This window comes from Vicia villosa, unplaced genomic scaffold (genome assembly GCF_029867415.1).
Source record: "Vicia villosa cultivar HV-30 ecotype Madison, WI unplaced genomic scaffold, Vvil1.0 ctg.002354F_1_1, whole genome shotgun sequence".
NCBI lineage: Eukaryota > Viridiplantae > Streptophyta > Magnoliopsida > Fabales > Fabaceae > Vicia > Vicia villosa.
The window spans coordinates 316,835-337,912 of NW_026705905.1; the positions used below are offsets into that span (position 1 = coordinate 316,835).

Consider the following 21,078-nt stretch of genomic DNA (forward strand, 5'->3'; position numbering starts at 1 on the left):
CTAAAGATGTTATTTATGTTTAAATATTTTACAACCCGTGTTACGGAGCAGGATTATTTGTTATAAGATGTTTATGTGAAGATGTGACATCCTTGCTATTGTTTTGCATTTATTTATTTAATAAAATATTCGTGAAAATCGTGGGATTTTAGATGGGTGTTACATGCTCTGTGTGCCGCTTTGTTTGCGGAACACGACGATATTTCTTGATTGCAATTCGTTCGTCTCACTCTTTGAGACACGATATATACATACTGTTGGTTGCTTGTCTAGATTGTGACTTTTCTTGTAGGTGTATTATTCAAATGTGTCGACACACATTTGAATACACAATTACATATCCTTTATGCAGTTCCCTGTATAATCGCAAAACGCCATCAACAACGTCATCTGTCTAGCCAATTGACCATGACCACTCAACAAAAAACCCAATTCCAATAAATTTACATTTTGGAAAACAAAAAAAACTTCTACCATTTCATAAATAAATATATTATAAGTATAAAGATACATGCGATGTTACAGGATAAATAGTTCCCTGCCTGCAACTTTATTTTAAGTTTCATATAACTTTGATAAAAAATTGCAATAGGAAAAATATGAATGTTCTGGAAAAAGCTTGCCTTAATTACACATCCTTGACCAGTAACATTGTCAGTGATATCAGCATCAAGCATCCTAGAGGGAGGAAAATATTGAGGTTGGGTATAGATTGGAGATGAACGGACATAAAAACTGCATCAATTATAAAAAAGAACCACTCATCAATTATTATTTTAAACGGGAAAATATTACAAAAATATTGCAGTCCAAAACACAACCCTTAACTAATTTAACAGATAGCCAAACTGATTGCAACACAAAATACTAACTTTTTTAAGTTACTGAGATGAAATCATCTTTTGTAACCTTGAATCGACTCAGTAGAGAGGAAAGAAGAGAGTCAAGCTTTTATATCTAACCTCCTCATTGAAAGATCCATGGGTGGAGCTGTCCTGCAATTGTAAAACATTCCATCAGAAAATAGATTAAACAGGTTACCGACGGCGAAACCGGTGATGGTGGATTGGGTTTACTTAGGTTGTTATTGAGTGGTTCTCCATGGAGATTTGTCCGATGCAGTGAGAGATTATCCTTTTGCATCGAAATATGATGGTGGCATGTGTTGGCTCCACTTGTTGAAGTTGTGGAGAGTGAACATCGGAGGGAGTATATGGTTGTAGGATGAGGTTTATATTGCAGCGAGTTTACGGTTTTTTGGAGGTAGTGTTAAGGTGTTTAGATGCGGTTTGTGATGGGTGTGTTAGGTTTTTTTGCAGTTTGTTGGTGTGAGATACAGTGGTAGGAAGAAAGAATATGGAGAGATTAGATCGTGAAAAGGTTATGGGTCCAAGGTGGTATCCAGGTTTTTCATTTGGAAGATGGTGAGTAAAGAAGAAGGTTTATTGTAGTTGCAGGTGGTTTGTGTAGGTTGTTTGATTTTAATGGTGAGAGAGGAAGCAAAGAGGGGATATGGGAATTGAAGAAATGGGTGATTTAAGGAGTATGCCTCTTGCCTCTTGAGTTCCTTCTGAGTGCATTACGTCAAGAGAGAAATGAATGGTTCACTTCAAAAATACAAATAACTTTCCATTTCTCAATGTCATATTTATATAATTTAAAATTTTGGCATAGATCAAAACTAATTGCAAAGAAAACCGTGTGGTAACAAGAATCCATCCATATCCTTCAATTAATAAATAAAATTAAAATTTAATGTAAATAATTAATAAAATGATAATTGTTTTTTAAATAAAATATTTCCTTTTTTAGAAAGTGTGTAAAACATGAGAATTGATATGAGCATGGCACTTGTTAAAATTGCCCAAAAACTCATTTTGCTTTATTATTATGTATGATTATTATGTATGATGATGATTTAAGTCAAATTAAATAAATATATTTACGATAGTGTTTTGAAAAACTAAAATCACAGTCTCAAAACAAAAAAACCGCGAAAAACAATTGGTAATATCCACTTGGGCGCGCGTTTAAAATTAATTGGGTCCTACTGGTCTGAAAATCTGGAATTGAAGGAAAAGCATTATCGTGGAATGAAAGCAAGATCGTAACCGTCCATCGTTTTGTTCTCATAGGAATGTAATGTAACGGCTAGAGGAGTGACACGTCATCAATCCGCGAATAACTATAGTAACCAATAGTAATGCGAGAACCTTCTCGTATATATTAATCACCACAACATTCTTCACTCAACCACCGCAATATTCAATTTGCATATAATTTCATTTCCAATTCTCAATTTCTTCAATGGCGCCAAAGGGAGAGAAGAAGCCAGCTGAGAAGAAACCTGCTGAGGAGAAGAAGTCGACTGTAGCTGAGAAGGCTCCGGCTGAGAAGAAGCCAAAGGCCGGTAAGAAGCTGCCCAAGGATGGCGGTGCCGCTGCCGGAGACAAGAAGAAGAAGAAGAGAAACAAGAAGAGCGTGGAGACGTACAAGATCTACATCTTCAAGGTTCTGAAGCAAGTTCACCCAGACATTGGTATCTCAAGCAAGGCCATGGGTATCATGAACAGTTTCATCAACGATATCTTCGAGAAGCTTGCTGCTGAATCTTCAAGACTTGCAAGGTACAACAAGAAGCCAACTATCACTTCCAGGGAAATTCAGACTGCTGTCAGGCTTGTGTTGCCCGGAGAATTGGCCAAACATGCCGTCTCTGAGGGTACCAAAGCTGTGACTAAGTTCACTAGTTCTTAGATTTTGTATATTTTCTTGTTTTTGTTTGTCCCGTTGATTTTGAATCTTATCTTTTGTAAGTTGGAATGATATATCTTTTCTATATATGAAAATGGTGGATAATATGGTTTAATTGCGTAATGGTTTATCTTAAACTTGAATCATTGTTGTTCTCTAATGAGTTTTAGTTTGCTGAAAACTAATAGAGATGAATATCCATCTCTGAATCTTTGATTCAAATGAGTAAAATGTAGATTACGTTTATAGTGATTTTTCACATTGAAACCCGTTTCAGTTACAGCACAAGCATATATATTGTTATGCTATAGCAAGCGATGGGCTTAACAGAAGGAAGCAATTGGGCCTAATTATAACAACTGTCTAAGGCCCATTGCAAACAATACTCTAACACCCCCCCTCAAACTGAAGATTGGTGATCAGGAGGCACCACCTTCAGGTTGCTTCTCAATTGTTGGAAAGCGGCTGTGCCCAACGGTTTGGTAAGAGTGTCGGCAATTTGCATAGTACCTGGGACATGTTGAATTTTCATATGACCTGCAACAACACGTTCACGAACAAAATGTATGTCAAGCTCAATGTGCTTTGTGCGAGCATGGAGAACGGGGTTGTGAGACAGCATAACAGCACTGAGGTTGTCGCAGAGTAGCGTTGGAGTGTGGAAAGGAACTCTCAGTTCTGTTAGTAGAGATTCCAGCCATAACAGTTCAGATGTGGAATGAGCAAGTGCCCTATATTCAGCTTCTGTGCTAGATCGGGCCACTAGAGACTGTTTCTTAGAGCTCCATGCTACAGGATTTGGACCAAAGTATATGCATGAGCCAGATGTGGAACGTCGATCATCAGGATCGCTAGCCCAGTCTGAGTCACTATACGCTCGCAGAGAAAATTTAGAGGAGGAGACAGATGGAGATAGCAATAGACCATACCTGGAGGTACCACTGAGATAACGAAGGAGTCGTTTAACTGCAGTCCAGTGATTTTCAAGGGGGCAAGCCATGAATTGGCATGCTTTGTTAACACTGTAGGCAATATCAGGACGTGTTAATGTTACATATTGTAGAGCACCAACCATGGACCTGTATAGGTGTGGATCAGCCATGAGGTTACTGCCATGCTTGCTGAGTTTACAAGTGCTGAGCATGGGTGTTGGGACTCCATTTGCTGCAGTCATCTTTGCTTTGGCTAGAAGATTCTGGATATACTTGGACTGAGTTAACAGCATAGCCCCATTTTTGCAAAAGTTTACCTCAATACCCAGAAAGTAGTTAGGTCTTCCAAGCCTCTTTAGAGCAAAGGTGGAATGAAGTTTACTGATTAAATCATGGATCAAAGGGGAGCTAGAACCTGTAATAAGAATATCATCAACGTAAACTAAGGCATACATGGTTATGCCTTGTTTGCAGTAGACAAACAGAGAGTTATCACACTTTGAGGTGGTAAATCCAAATTGAACGAATGCTTGAGTCAGTTTTTCATACCAAGCACGGGGTGCTTGCTTGAGTCCATAGAGAGCCTTGTTTAATTTGCACACGAGATGTTTCTCAGAGCTAACAAAACCTGGAGGCTGAACCATATATACTTCATCATGGAGGTTTCCATTCAAAAAGGCATTATTGATGTCTATCTGCTGGATGTCCCATTTGTAGGTGAGAGCAAGTGTTAAAATCACTCTGATGGTAGTTGGTTTCACCACTGGAGAGAATGTCTCAGTGTAATCAAAGCCATATTCTTGGTGGAAGCCTTTGGCAACCAACCTAGCCTTGTATTTATACAAGGAGCCATCAGCATTCTCCTTGAGTTTGAAGACCCACTTGCAGCCTACAGCCGTTCTATCAGGGGGCAATGTGGTCAGAGTCCAGGTGTGGTTGGCTTGAAGTGCATTGTACTCTTCTCTCATAGCCTTGGACCATTCAGGACTGGCAAGGGCCTGTTTCACACTAGTGGGTTCAGTGGCAGCATAGGCTAACAAAGTTTTAGGTTTAGAATGGCCAGTTTTAGCTCTAGTTAGCATTGGATGATTATTTTCAACAAGGGGCATCATAGGTGCACTAGAGTGAATAGAAGGAGATAAAGAGGACTCTGATATGATGTTATGGGTGAGATCATAGGATGAGCTTGTAGGCAGTTTAATAGACACTTCAGGTTGTGAGATAGTGGTATTATGTGGGGCATTAAGATCCTCAGGATCAGTAGCATTTAGATTTTGTGGATTCAGACTGTGTTGAGGGGACACAGCAGGGTTAATATCCTCAGGATATTGGGACATTGCAGTTACACTTTGTGTACTATTATTATTTGGTGGAGAACCATGAGCAGATCTGCTAGTACATATTTCAGGCATATCCAGTTGAGAATGGGCAGTTTTGGGGAGAGACACAGAACTGTCAGTGGTAGCAGCTGCTATTTCTCTAGGTGGAGTGTTTCTAGCATCAACTCTAGGACTCAGATCTGTAGGTTGAACAGTAGACTGAGTTGTACTGAGGACGGGACTATTAGGAAGAGAGTTGTTTTGGGGGGAATGCATGACACTGTGAGTTTCTTGAACAGGTGTATCAGGAACAATGATATTATCCATCTGTGAGGTGGTTAAAGTGGATATTTTAGGGACAATAGTGCCAGATCCAGATATTAAAGGGATAGATGGAGGACCAGTGGGGAGGGATGTAGACATAATGCCTTTATGAGAGTTATCAGTAGGAAACAGTTTTGAGAAGGGAAACTGGACTTCATTGAAGGTGACATCTTTTGAAATATAGATTTTTCCATTCTTGCTAAGACATTTGAATCCCTTATGTTGTGAAGACAACCCTAGATAGACACACTCTTGGCTTCTCATTTCAAATTTGTGTTTGTTAAAGGGCCTAAGGAGAGGAAAGCATGAGCACCCAAAGACTTTCAAGGCATGATAGTTAGGTTGCTTAGCATACAGAGCATGAAAAGGAGAGTTGTGCCAAGACAAACCAGAGGTGGGGAGTCTATTTATGATGTGAGCAGCACTTGAAAAGCTGTGATCCCAGTAGGTTAGAGGAATGGAAGAGTGACTTAACAAAGTGAGCCCCATTTCTACTATGTGTCTGTGCTTTCTCTCAACTGAACCATTCTGATGAGAAGTATGAGGGCAAGTTAATTTGTGGACTATTCCTAGTTCAGAGAGGTATTTTGTAAAGGGTCTAAATTCCCCACCAAAATCAGACTGGACAGACTTAATTTGGACCTTAAACTGAGTTTGGACAAATTTATGAAACAGCTTAAAGGCATGCAAAGCTTCAGACTTTTGTTTAAGGAAATAGAGCCAGGTGTATCTTGTGTAACCATCAACAAAGGCAATATAATACCTATAACCAGAACTAGAAGGATTAGGGGTAGGGCCCCACAGATCTGTATAGACAATATCAAATGGTTTTTCATAAATAGTATCAGTTAAAGGAGCATGGAGTCGATGTGCTTTGCCAATATGACATGAATTACAGAATTCAAAACTGCTTTTATTAGGAATAGTAATATTACAAAGCTTTAGTATAGAACTGACTGAATGAAAATTGGCATGGCCCAATCTATGGTGCCAAAGATTACTATTATTACACTGATTATCTTTATGTACAACAGAATTAGAAACTACATGTGACTGAACAGTTGTGTCAGTGTCAAGACAGTTATTGTGACTAGGAAGAGAGGTTGACTCCAAGTGTAATTGTGTGAAGCAGTAAAGGCCACTTGCATCTAAAGCTCCTTCAACCAGAATGTGTTTAGAATCCTGGCATTTGATATAGCATTTATCAGCAAGGAATTCAAAGATAACATGATTATCAGCAGAGAATTTGGAGACAGATAGCAGATTTCTAGTTATGGAAGGAACATGAAGAATACTTGACAATTTTAGTTTGTGCTTGGGAAGACAAGGGGAATAAAAGCATGAAGATCCTATAGATTGTATGACTAACTTCTGGCCATTGCCCACATAGACACTGTTAGGACCTACATAAGGTTTCTTGTATTGTAATTTTAAATTATAGGGAGTTAGGTGATGAGATGCACCTGAGTCTACAAACCACGCCTGAGATTCCAGGTCTGTAGGGAGGGAGTATTCCTGTGTATAAGCAGCTGGATGATGAGTGGTGGCCATCATGGCAACAGGTTTGGTGCCCTGAGCAGTGCCTTGAGCTTGTGCTTGACTGTTTGAGGACTGCTGAGCTGATCGTGCTTGAGGATTGTCTGCATTATCTGGCATGAAACTTTCATCAAATCTGTGCCAACATGTAGAGACAGCATGTCCATATTTGCCACACAACTGACACGTTGGGCGGTTTCCAGTTCCACCAGTGATGGTGCTCCCTCTACCACGGCCACGGCCACGGTTGAATCGCTGCCCTCTGCCCCGATTGTTGGTGTAGGTTCTTCTGAGACTTTCCTCGCCTTGATTAGTGTGTTCAAGATTAGCGGACACTGTGTTGGCTGCTAGCTCTTGACGAAACTTGTCAAGTTGTGCTTCTTGCACATATAGGAGCGCTTCAACGTCACAGAGTGAGGGTGGAACAGGGCAACCATACATCTGCATCACAAACGGACTGTATTCTTCCGGAAGTCCATTGAGGATGGAGTCCACTTGATCTTGCTCAGTGATGAAGTCACCAACAGCTAGTAAAGAATTCGCAATAGCTTTGATTCGTAGCACAAATTCCGTAACAGATTTGTTACCTTTCTTGGTGGATTTCAGTTCCACTCTCAATTGGCGAACTCGCGCCTTCATCTGGGCATTGAAGTATTGGTGAATTTTGTCCCACACTTCAAAGGCATGTTTGCACGCAAGAACCTTAGGTAAGACAGATTCAGAAATAGTAGATAGCAACCAGATGAACACTGCTTGGTCTTGAACAATCCAAGACTCTTACTCATCTGAAAACGTACCAGAGATGCGATCTTGTTCGGTCTTGTACTGCTGCGGAACCTTTGGATTGACAACAAGTTTATGCATCTTTTGAGTGAGAATCACACCCTCGACTTGTTGATTCCAGAGCAGATAGTTGTTCTCTTGTAATTTGATGGATAGTTTCGGTCCAAACGTGTTGTTTGATTTGTTGGATGCGAACACGTTGGTGGTTTCTTGATCTTTGATCAACGATTCATCTGGTTCAGAAGAGGCCATGGATGAATCTTGCGGAACTTCCAAGGAAAAGAGCTCAGCTCAGTTTGCAGAGAACAGAGGTACTGGATGAAGACGACGGATTTGCGGAAGCGAAGGAGATCGTTACACGCGAATGATACCATAATAGAGATGAATATCCATCTCTGAATCTTTGATTCAAATGAGTAAAATGTAGATTACGTTTACAGTGATTTTTCACATTGAAACCCGTTTCAGTTACAGCACAAGCATATATATTGTTATGCTATAGCAAGCGATGGGCTTAACAGAAGGAAGCAATTGGGCCTAATTATAACAACTGTCTAAGGCCCATTGCAAACAATACTCTAACAAAAACTATAGTTCTTGGATTCTTTTAGGAAGATTATTTTAGAATCTGTTATTATCATGATGATCAGTGGAAATTATCACCCTTAATCCATTCTATTATTTTGCAAATCAATGAAATTGATATTCAAGTTGGTGATTGTTGAGTTTAGGTTAAACAATACGTGTGCCATGTTCTAACCCAACATACTCATTCAGAAGGAAATAAGGTTTTGATGAAAGATTCTCCTTGTAATGTCTGAACCCAAGCCAAATTGGATATGACCCTATTTAATAATATATACTCCCTCCGTTCCTTTTTAAGTGTCGTTTTAGAAGAATTTTTTTGTTCCTATTTAAGTGTCGTTTTATAATTTAATGTTATAATTTGTCATTTATACCCTTATTTTCTCAATAACTCCACCTCAAATTTTTCAATTAATTATTGGAAAAAGAGAGTGTATGATTGAATTTATTTGGAAAGAGAAAAATAAATAAGGGTATAATAGGAAAAGTAACTCTAATAATCCACTATCTTGGTTGAAGAGCTTTTTGCTAAAACGACACTTAAAAAGGAACGGAGGGAGTAAGTTATTTAAAAAAAAAATCCAATAATAACATGTAAATTTAATCAGGGAATTATTTCATAAAACTTATTTTGAAGTTTACAAGCTAGCTCTCATTGACACTCAACTCCCTCTGAATACACATCTTTATGCAAATTTCTATGTAAAAAGTATTATTTACATTCAATTGATCTAAATGTCTGTTATGAATCGAAGCAAAGGAAAATAACATTTTGATTGTGGACTTGTGGTAAGTTTTGTTACGGGTGACAAGGTGTAAACAAAAATCGAAGCATTCAATTCAATTATAAACGTTTGCTACTAATTTGATAGTGCTCAGTTTTAAAACCTCCTAAAGAATAAAGGTTAGAAAAGGAAAGGAGAGATGAATTTCATACCAAATTTTGGTGCCTTTCATTCCAAACGTAAAGCCACACATATAGTGCTTAGTACAGAATCTAAATAAGATTTGAGAGTAATGCAAAATCCTAACAACTTGCTCAGTCACAATCTTCTAGAACAATTCATAATAAAAGGATAAAAACAGAATCTAAACAAATACTTATTCGTAATGGATGTGATCTTGGAATTTGGAAGGGACCCTCTTAATGCGAATGGGCCTTTCATTCACACACTCAATGGGCTGTAAGTTGTTAACTCCACCTCCTGGGTCCGCAGCTGTATCAATACCCACTCCTTCAAATTCAACCTTGTCTTCAAGGTTGTAAACTTTTTGCATAGTCTGCCAAGCTTCCCATGATGCCTCCTCTGGTGCAAGACCAGTCCAATGCACCAAGACCTGTTGTTGGGGACAATCATCAACTGTAATAATTCTGGAATCCAGAATTGCTAAAGGAGAGAGCAAGGGATGATTGCCCATTGAATCAACAGGAAGACATCCACTCTCAGTAGGAGGAGGACCAACATGTGGCTTCAAAATTGAACTATGGAAAACATCATGAATCTTTGACAGTGAAGGGAGCTCTAATTTGTAAGCAATGGGTCCAACGCGAGCCAGTACGCGAAACAGACCATAATACCGCTTGTGCAACTTATTATACTAGATACCAGAGAGAGATTTGGCGATATGGCTGCAGCTTGACATAAACCCATGAATTGACCTCAAAATTCACCTCTCGACGTTTGATGTCAATAATATCAAAGGCAGTTGTTGCACCCTCAAATTTGCCCTCATATATTCTAGATAATTTGACTCCTTATATTCAAAGATTTCTCAATTTCTCAAGAGTGCTCAAGGTTTTCATCAGACAAAACCTCCTCCTAAAGGGACCTTAACTAGGGTTTTGGCCTAATCAAAGGAAATTGAACTTTCAAGGCCTCAAGTGGACTTCATGGTACCTCATATGACTTAAGTATTCTCATACCAAGTTTTAAGCCTTTAATCACAAGATTGCTCAGTCAATGGCTCAAATGATCAACAGTCGACTAGGTTGACCTAAAAGTCAACTGTGGTCAAAATACAGTCAAACTTCAAGGTTTTTGGTCAACATTAAGGATATGAGGTTATATTCATCATTTGATCAAGGGTTGATCATGATTCATCAAAAAAAGTTCAGAAATCAACAAAACTCATAGTGGCTAAATTAGGGTTTTAGGAGAGAAAGTCAACTAAACTTTGACCAGCCATAACTTTCATGTGGCTCATCAGAAATTGTCCAATCAAATCTGATTTTCTCATTTTGAAGGAAATTTAATTCTTTACAACTTTGTCTCTCTAAGGACATGGCAAAAAATGCTTCATTTGAGAGATATGGGCCAAAATATTACAAGTCCTTTTGAAAGTCAACAAAAAAGTATTTTTTTCTCAAAGAGTGGTACATGAACATGGTATACTCAATTGAGATGAAACCAAAGTGAGATTGTAAAGGACATCTTGGGCTTTCCAAAAAGTCTTAGAACACCTTCATATGATCAAAATTGAAAAAGTTATGGATTGTACAAGTTGTTCAAAATTCAAGAGAAGCATGAAAGTCACTTTGGCCAATTTTGGACTTTTAAGCTAATGGGCCTAAGTTTTGGATTCTAAATATGATTGTGACCTAAGTAAGAGCCCATAAAATTATTCTCATATATTTTGTGCCATTTATTTGATTTATTTGAATTTTTATTCATTTAAATGCAAAATAAATTAAATAAAATTACAAAATAATGAAATAAATTATAAGGCTTTTATTCTAATCACATGGAGGCCCAATTAAAGTCTAAAAACGTGGAAAACAATATTGGAAAAAGAATTAGACAAAAATAGAAAGATTTGAACAAATTTTTAATCAAATCTTTTCATATTTTTTCTCTTACCAATCAATGGATTCACTCCAATCTTTTGCCCTAATTTTGTTCCTCTATATATTCACATAAACTCAGCCACTAGGGGACGAAAATTGGTGAAGGGAACTAGGGTTCCAAGTTAAAAAAAATACACCAAACTAGGGCACAAGAAAAAATTGTTTTCAACAAGATTCAGAGCTTCTCATTCATTCCATTCAACTTCCAAGAGATTATAAGGTAGATACAGGTGATCTTTAAGCCATGATCACGTCTGAAAATCGCATTCCATAATCACCAACTTCATGCATATTTTTGAATTTTCGTTGCTCAAGCTTTGATATGTTTCAATGCTGATCAGGACTTTATATAAGTCAATCGGGATTTCACTGCAAGTATACACCTTAGTCGTTAAGTTTTAAAAGATTATCGAACCCACAAGGACTGAGGGTCAAATAATCCGGGTTTTCGTTGCTAATGGCAGCTAAGGCTATCGATATGTTATTGATTGTGAAACGGGAATTAAATTTGGTTTTAATTAAATAATGAGAATTGATATACCGGTGTGCTTTCATCGACCATCGAGTTAATAATCTTATGCATAATTCGATCCATAAAATATTTTCAGATTAAGTTATTTAAATTAAAAATCTTTGCCTCACGCTTTCGCGTCTATTGACTCTAATTATACTGACAGTTCTAATACATTTGCTTTCGCTAAATTATCACAAACCGAAAATACTTTTTGAAATTTAAATAAAATACAACCGACTCTAAAGCGCTTTCGCTGTTTTTAGAGCTGATGTTTGATTTCCACTATCAGGTAAAAATCTCAAACTGTCGTTATCTTAATTTTATACCTTAACTGAATTTCTACTATGGTAAAAAGAAATCCTTTTAACAATTAACTTAGAAATCAGAACCAGAAAATGATTTAGTATAGTTTTATGCGATCAGTGATTATTAATTCATCCGGTTAATGGTTAGCACACCGGTACAAAGTAATTAGCCAGACATAATATTAATAATAGTTTCAGAATAAAACCGATAAACAGACATATATTCAAGCATGATATCAGATACGAATATTAATGACAGAAGCATATAAATAAAATAAAAAAACCTGGAATTAAATTGAAGTAGCAAAAACTTGTTCTTCTTGAATACAAATTAAATGCAGAAACTGTAACTTTGAAACGAACAGTAAATTTCCTAAATCTAATACTAGAATCTGAAGCTTGAAATAAAATTCAAACGCACTTAATTTCCGGTGTAGAAATTAAGTGCTTAAACGGTGCAGGAATTCGAAACAGGAATGGAAAATGAACTTAAATCTGGGAACTAATTACAACAAATTAAAATGAAAACAAAAACTAGGTTATTACTCTTGAATGGTTAAAATTCTCCGAACCCCTCTTTTTGTTCCTCTTTGACTTTTATAATAGAGGACTTGGACGGTTCTTGAGAAAATTCCGGGGCAGTCGTTTCGTTTGCTGAAGAATTGGTAGCTTGGACTTGATGGAGATTCTTGCGGAGTGGAGAGAAAAACCTGGGCAAGTGGTAAACGTGAGGCAAGTGGAAAACGTGTTCTGCATTGGGCTTAAATTAGAGACTGGGGCGGGGGCCCTTAAAGAGGTATGGGCACCCCTTTGTTTCTTTCTCTTTTTTTTCATAAAGAAAAACTGGTGAGTGGGGATGGGGGCCCCAATAATGCTATGGGCGCCCCCCCTTTCTTCTTTGTTTCTTTTTTTCTTGCAGAACGTGAATGAAGAGTGGGGGTGAGGGCCCCATAAGTGGTATGGGCGCGCCCCCTCACATATATATTATTATTATTTTTGTTTTCTTCTTCCACTTTCCTTATTTGGGTCTTAGGCTTTCAAATGCGGTCTTTTATTTTTCTCCACTTCTTCGGACAATTCCTCGAAAAATGTCATGATTTTCTTCATTTAGTCGAACTCGGGATAATTTTAATACCTGAAATAAAGTGAGAAAATACCAGTGTAATATCGAAATAATATAATATAAATGATCTAAAATGCAGATATAATCTATGTTAATCGAATCAACTATATGTTATATTTTCACGTTATCAAACTCCCCTATACTTGAACCTTTGCTTGTCCTCAAGCAAATTATTTAAAATAGTAGGACAGTATAAATTAAATGCAAACTCATTACTCGAGTCATACTCGGTTACGACAAGTTTTTCATCAAGACACTATGAGATCAATTTCAACACTAAAAGTACGGTAACGACACTAGACAACTTCCCTATATGCATGCCAATCTGAGTCATGCTATCATAGCTCAACCTTATCCTTTTTGCTTAGTTCACCCATTTTCATTCGCGCGCAATCACATTAAGCCCATTATCTTAACACGTACATAGTAGAGTAATCGGTTAGTGACTATGATCCTTTACCATAGAGTTCTGGCACAATTACGTGGTATACTCATTTTCTTTACTCAATTGTGGGTCGTGGGGGATCAAACCTTAGCTTGCCCTACCAAGTTCGGTACCAGATAACTCCGAACCAACCAACAATAAGTTTATACATATTTTTAAGCTTTGTACCCTTTGGGCTAAATGACCGGGTAAGGATCACCTAACTTAGTTAGTACATTTACTATAATATTATTTTCACATATTATAAGGATCATTAACTTATATTCATCGACTCTCTACGTAGTTTGTGTTCAAGACGGTGCCGACTGCTAGATAAACTACTCAGGGTTACTTGAAGCTAAAGTTTGGTTCTGGTATAACAGGTACCCAAATCGGTCTTTGCAAACTCGGAGTTTCAAGAGTGTCGAGACAGTAGTAATATTGTCTCAATTTTTACTCATGTGCCTAATATTTCTTAAAAATAAGTAACCTTCGTACTATCGGGCGTGTCGAGTTAAGCATCTAATTTCGTGAAAAAATTTGTTATGGCTCAAGATTTTGGAGAATTTAAATAAGCGTAGGAAAACTATAAACGTACGATTTAATTAACATAGTTATTTTATTGAAATGGAAATTTTTGCGACATGGAAGATAAAATAAGAAATAAAAATAAAAAGAAGGAAAGATCTTACCCTATACTTAAAACATGCATTGTCCTCAATGCAATAAGGTAGAAAGGAAGAAAAAATCTACTCCTCATTTTGTTCATTGGTCCTTCCTCGCCCTCTTGTTCTAACCCTTCTACGCCTACCAGAGCTAGTTTGTTCTTCAGTTTGTTGGGCGTAGTTGTGAGCATCATCCATACGAACAGACAAAGCTTGCATATCGGAATTTAGTCTTCCTATGCGGGTAGACATCAGTTGGTGGTCTTGGCGATTCTGATTCTCGAACTGTTGAAACATTTGCATCGTCTCGTTATGCCTTTGCATAGCTAAGACATTTTGATCTAAGATGGCATCGTAGAGGGAGTTCATGGTAATTAGCGGTCTAAGCGGGGGAGGAGGGAAAGGGCGAGGGTTTTCAGGAGTTTGTTCCTGTCCTTCAGGAGGGGCAGGTGCATCGAGGTTAAAACGCCAGCGGACCATTTGTCTCACATCAATCTTTTTAGGACAATGGAGAATGATACTTTCAATTTTTCGCTTATTCACAACCAAATTAAACCTACCATCTGGTCTTGGGGAGACTAAGTGAGAGTCTCGGCAGTAGGCGAGGTCGAGAGTTTGTACGGGTAGGGCTAGGTGGGAAATGGTTGCTAGCTCGTAATTCAGACCCAAGGCAATAGCTATTGAAGTGATTAACCCACCAAATATGAAAGGAATGGATCCTTTCGTCTGTGCAGTAGTTTGCAGGTGGTCAAGGAAGAATGGAGCGGCGTTGACTCGTGTGCTTGAAAGGGCACACATTAGAAAGAACATGTCAGTTTGATTTACTTTGTGGTTATTTGTTCGTCTGAAGATGGTATTTGCTAGAATGCAATGGAAATAGCGGATGGCGGGGTTTTGGATATGTGAAGCATAAAGATCTTTCCAGCCTTCCGTCCCTTCTCCAGATAAATTTAACCAAAGCCTAAATCCTACTTCCTCCCACGAACCACTAGGTGTATCAATCTTGCAGAAGGCATTTTCCCCTCGTGTGAATTGTAGTAATTCAGCAAGACGGTCTTGCTCCAATGAATATTCTTGGTTGAACATTCTGAACGTGGCGGTCCCTGAGGTGTATGGGTCGTCTGATGGAGTCTCATATTTGAAGGAACTCATGAATTCAAGCACCAGTGGCTCATAAGTCGGATCATTTCTGGTGCACAAATGGGATAGACCCACATTGTTTAGCATCCATTGGACACTCTCAAGAAGTCCTAATGTGTGTAGGCAGTTGAGGGATAAGAATTTGTGATGGTAAAGGACGTGGTAGAATGAATGTGAAGGTGTAGGAATTTTATATAGTGATTTGGAGTTTAAGGAGATGAAGGGGTGGTGGTTAATGAAAATTATAAGTATATTGGATGAAGAAAAAGAAGGAGAAAGGTTGAGGTTTGTATTGATGAAGGAAGTGTAGAGAAAAGTAGAATGAGTGAGTGGTGGAGTGATGGGTGAAAGTTAAAGAAAGGGTGGGGAAAAGAGGAAGAAAACGTGTGGGAGAGTAAATGAGAGAAGAAAAGAAAAAATTAATGTGAAGTAAATATTTGTTGAGAGGAATAAATGTGTGGTGCATGCATGTGATATTATTTGATAGCATTGTTGACCAAAATAGTAGGTGTAGTCCAATAATGTATGCATGCATGTGATATTAAAGACTGTGGTAGCAGAAGAAACAATGGTTCACGTGAGTGTGGATTTTTGGATGGAGTGAGTGAATAATAGAAGTGGTGCATGTGCCATAATTACTGCCTATTGAATAGCCAATCAATATACATGCAATAGCAAATGAGACAAAGAAAATAAAGGTGGAAAAGACATGAGAAGAAATAAAGAAAAAGGAGAAAAGTTTGAGAGAGAGAGAGAGAGAGAGAGAGAGAGAGCACGTGAGGGAGAGAGGGAAAGTAAAAGAAAAGAAAAAATAAAAAAAATAGGGATGGGGGCCACCAAATGGGGGTGGGCGCCCCATGTGAGAAATTGAGAAAAAAAGAGAGCACGTGAGAGTGAGAGAAATGGTGGAGTGAGGGAAAGGAATGGGGATGGGGACCACCAAATGGGGATGGGCGCCCCCCCCCCCCCTTTCACATATATTCTCCAAATTATTTTTTTCTCTTTTTTTTAGTAGCAAAGAAGAGAGGGGATGGGGGCCACCAAATGGGGGTGGGCGCCCCCTTTCACATATAGAAGCCAGAATTTCTCTTGTTTTCATTTCCATCTCTTTCTGCTATACTACCTCACCAATTCAAATATTTTTCTAGACAGTTTCACAAATTAGAATTCAAATCAAGTATACAGCAATAATAATTCAAACCAAGTTACAGCAATATTCAAACCAAGTACACCAAACCAAACAGCCAGACACTGGAAAAATTAGCAGACAGTGAACCAAAATGTCACCAAATGACAGTTAAAATTAGCAGCTCAAATCCATTAGCACAGATAAAAATAATCAACACAATTAAACCAAAATTAAACCGAAATAAAAAAACTGAACTGCATTAATTAATGGAAATGTTGCTGTTTCCAAAATGCCACAATTAAACTACCAACTGAAATAAAAAATTTTTGCTGGAACTAAATACTGAAATTTCTAAAGATTAAACTGACTGAAGTTAAAACTGATAAAAATAAAGCTGATAAAATCTCTTTCCCCCACACTTAGAACAGACAGTGTCCCCACTGTTTTAGCGTTAAGGTGCGGAGAGTGAAAAAGCTCGAAAAGACGATTCAGCCACGTCTATGAGAAAAGAAATGCTGATACAGATGGTCCATCTGTTCCGTGACGATATCCATAAAGCCATGAAAATCAGTACGTAGAGTAGCGAATTCGCCGCGTAGGCCTTCAATCTGAGCCTCTAAATTAGTAAGGGCAGTGACAAAATCAGTAGGCGGAGGCTGAGGTCCAGCATTAGCCGGAGCAGCAGAATGAGCAGCAGCAGGAGATGCATCAGGAGAAACTATAGAACGATCAGGAGGAGGGTCATTATAATAGTGAGGAGGAGTCTCAGGATCATAATCAGCAGGGATGTCATAGATTTGAGGTGTTTCAGGTGAGGGTGGTGTAGGTGGGTGATTTAGGTCAAAAAGCCAGTTATTTCTATTATGCACACTCGTGATAGGGTTAGGTAAGACAAACTTGTGCACACTATTGTGGTTAATGAGCAATTCAAATTCAATTGGTCCAAGGTTACCTATCAGGTGAGTGTTGAAACAAAAACGGATATTCATAGGTCGAATACCGCCGTAGGGATTTAATCCTAGGAGTGGTTCACGCATGCCTACAACATTGGCTATCATGGTAACTAGGCCTCCTATAAGGATAGGTGTGTCAGGAGTGTCTATGATACGAGTGAAATTGGCTACCATAAAGGTGGCCGCATTTACAGGACAACCTTGTGAAGCGCAGAACATAATGAAAAGCTCATCACGGGATACCAAGGAAATGGTTTGCTCTTTTCCAAACAAGGTATGTGCTAGGATCTTATGGAAATACCTAATAGCAGGGTTATGGATGCTTTAAGAGTACATATCCTCAGGTTCAGGGTGGTAATTTCCAGTTATACTTCCCCAGAAATAGTCAAGCTCACGGTGCGGGAGAAGTTCCTCTTGGGTGACAGTGAAAGTATTAGGGCCACTAGGAAAACCTAAAAGGTTAGCAAACTCGTTATGGGTATAACGGAAATCAACACCAATTAGTCTAAATCAGATCAGGCCACGGTTAAAACCTAAACCATGGTTGGGCAGATAGTTCAAAGAACTAAGGAACTCCAGGGTAATCCTACGGAAAGTACTAAATCTCCTCCTAATGGGGGAAGTGTCCCAACCTATCCGGTGTAGCCAGTACAACACACTCTCTCTAATGCCTAAGGCATTCATAGCACGATCATCATCATAAATGGTGGGTGTCATCTCCCGACTGACTAAGTCCTCAAACCTCCTCCTCTGACCTGCTCCTCTGAACGTGATACTCATATAATCTACTCTAGCCATAACGAAGTTAGTCACTAGCTAAATAAAGGTAAATTAGCCTGAAAATTAAGTAGATTATAGAGATAATAGTCAGCGATGGCTAAAAGCCTTTTGAGTAAAAAGAAAAAGAAATAAAGAGAAAAATAAGAAGAACATGAATAAAAATGAGAAAAAGAAGTAAATTTTAGGAAAGCAAAATAGAAAAAAATAAAATAAAATAAAATAAAATAAAAACTATAAAGGAAATTATAGCTAAAATAAAGAAAACATAAACACGGTGGGTTGTCTCCCACGAAGCGCTTTGTTTAAAGTCGTAAGCTCGACCATACTAGTGTTACCTAGTCGATGCGGTGAGGAGAAACCTCTACTAATTTCATGCAATTAGAATATTCTTTATTATCTACGAAATAGTAGTGTTTCAATCGTTGCCCATTGACTATGAATGGTTCGTTAGATCTATTCTTGATTTCTACGGCTCCACTAGGCAGTACCTTTGTAATTTCAAAGGGACCGGACCACCTAGATCTAAGTTTTCCTGGGAAGAGTTTTAGTCGAGAATTAAATAATAGCACAATATCTCCTACATTAAATTCTTTTCTCGATATTCTTTTATCGTGCCATTTTTTCGTTCTTTCTTTATAGATTCGGGCGTTTTCATAAGTGTTTAATCTAAGCTCTTCTAATTCATGAATATCTAAGATTCGTTTTTCACCGGCGGCAGAATAATTTAAATTAAGGGTCTTAATTGCCCAATAAGCCTTGTGTTCCAATTCGACCGACAGGTGACAGGATTTTCCATAGACCAATTTGAATGGTGTGGTGCCAATGGGTATTTTAAAGGTAGTTCTATAAACCCAAAGTGCCTCAGGTAGCTTAGTGGACCAATCTTTCCTAGATGTAGCAACAGTCTTCTCTAAAATTTGTTTAATTTCTCTATTTGAGACTTCGACTTGTCCACTAGTTTGTGGATGGTAAGGTGTTGCTACTCGGTGGTGAACACCATATTTTAACAGAAGTTTCTCAAGAATTTTGGATATGAAATGTGAGCCACCATCGCTAATTACTACTCTAGGGACACCGAATCTGGGGAAAATGATGTTTTTAAAGAGTCGGATTACTACTCGCGTGTCATTCGTAGGAGCGGCAACAGCCTCGATCCATTTCGATACGTAGTTAACAGCGACGAGTATGTATTTGTTACCAAATGAAGAAGGAAATGGTCCCATGAAGTCGATTCCCCACACGTTAAAGACTTCGACTTCCAAAATGCCTTTCTGAGGCATTTCATCGCGTCTTGATATATTTCCAGTGCGTTGGCACCGGTCACAGTTCTTAACAGCGATGTGGACGTCTTTCCATAAGGTTGGCCAAAAGAGACCAGCTTGTAGGATTCTTGCACAAGTCTTGGAAGTGCTTGCATGTCCTCCATAGGGAGCAGCATGACAATGAGAAATTATGCTTCCTACTTCTTCTTCAGGGACGCAACGACGAAATATATCACCGGCTCCTCTTTTGAAAAGAAGTGGTTCGTCCCAATAGTATTGTTTCAGGTCGTGGAAGAACTTCTTCTTTTGTTGGTAAGTTAGATCTGGCGGTAATATTTTAGCGGCTAGGTAGTTAACGAGATCAGCGTACCAAGGTAGGGTTGAGTTTTCTATATATGCTTTGGTAGTTCTTTCTACTTCGGTTTGAGTATTGTTTAAAGTTTCTGTTACCGAAGCGATGTCTAACTGGGCTATGAGTCGCTCATATGGGAAATCATCATTAATGGGCACTTCGTCAGGTTTATTTCCTTCCATTCTTGATAAGTGATCAACAACCACATTTTCGGTGCCTCTTTTGTCCTTAATTTCAAGGTCGAACTCTTGCAAGAGTAGGATCCATCTAAGGAGTCTTGGTTTGGCATCCTTTTTGGTTAATAGGTATCTAATAGCGGCATGGTCGGTATAGATTATGATTTTCGCTCCTACTAAGTAGGATCAAAATTTATCTAACGCGAATACCACAACTAATAGTTCCTTCTCTGTTGTGGCGTAGTTCATTTGTGCAGGATCTAAGGTTCTACTGGCGTAGTATATAACATGAAGTTTCTTATCTTTTCTTTGTCCTAGGACTGCTCCTACAGCGTAGTCACTAGCATCGCACATAATTTCGAATGGTTCGTTCCAGTTAGGTGGTTGCATGATTGGTGCGGATATCAGTGCTTGTTTAAGAGTTTGAAAGGAGTTTAGACATTTCTCATCAAATATGAATTCCGCGTCCTTCATTAGTAGCTCAGTCAATGGTTTGGTTATTTTAGAGAAATCTTTTATGAAACGGCGGTAGAAACCAGTGTGTCATAGAAAACTCCGTATTTCTCTAACACTTTTCGGGGGTTGAAGGTTTTCAATGATTTCGATCTTATCTTTATCAACTTCAATCCCTTTATCAGACACGATGTGTCCAAGTACGATTCCTTGTCTTACCATGAAATGGCATTTTTCCCAATTTAGTACTAAGTTGACATTTACGCATCGTTTAAGTACCATCTCCAGGTTCGAAAGACATCCTTCAAAACTTTCTCCACATACGGAGAAATCATCCATGAATACTTCCATCATGCCATCGATAAAATCAGCAAAGATCGACATCATGCATCTTTGAAATGTCGCGGGTGCGTTACACAATCCGAACGGCATTCGTCTGTAGGCGAATGTGCCATAAGGACATGTGAACGTCGTCTTTTCTTGGTCATCAGGATGGATAGGTATTTGAAAGAATCCTGAGTAACCATCTAAATAGCAGAAATGGGAGTGTTTAGCCAGTCGTTCGAGCATTTGGTCAATGAAAGGTAAAGGAAAATGATCCTTTCGAGTGGCTTTGTTGAGTTTTATGTAGTCAATACACATTCGCCCTCCAGTTTGAGTGTGTTGCGCTATTGATTCGCCTTTAGGGGTTGTAATGACAGTGACACCTCCTTTCTTGGGTACG

General features: G+C 38.5%; 1 protein-coding gene across 1 annotated transcript; it reads left to right on the top strand.

The window, feature by feature from the left end:
* Positions 1-2,265: 2,265 nt before the first annotated feature.
* Positions 2,266-2,849, top strand: LOC131638634 (probable histone H2B.1). Its single transcript, XM_058909204.1, has one exon. It carries the CDS (start codon positions 2,308-2,310, stop codon positions 2,755-2,757), a length of 450 nt encoding a protein of 149 aa, XP_058765187.1. The 5' UTR covers positions 2,266-2,307; the 3' UTR covers positions 2,758-2,849.
* Positions 2,850-21,078: the final 18,229 nt, after the last annotated feature.

What these genes read in the sequence shown, in the direction of transcription:
- LOC131638634 (XM_058909204.1), top strand. Translation starts at nt 2,308, where the DNA reads ATGGCGCCAAAGGGAGAGAAGAAGCCAGCTGAGAAGAAACCTGCTGAG.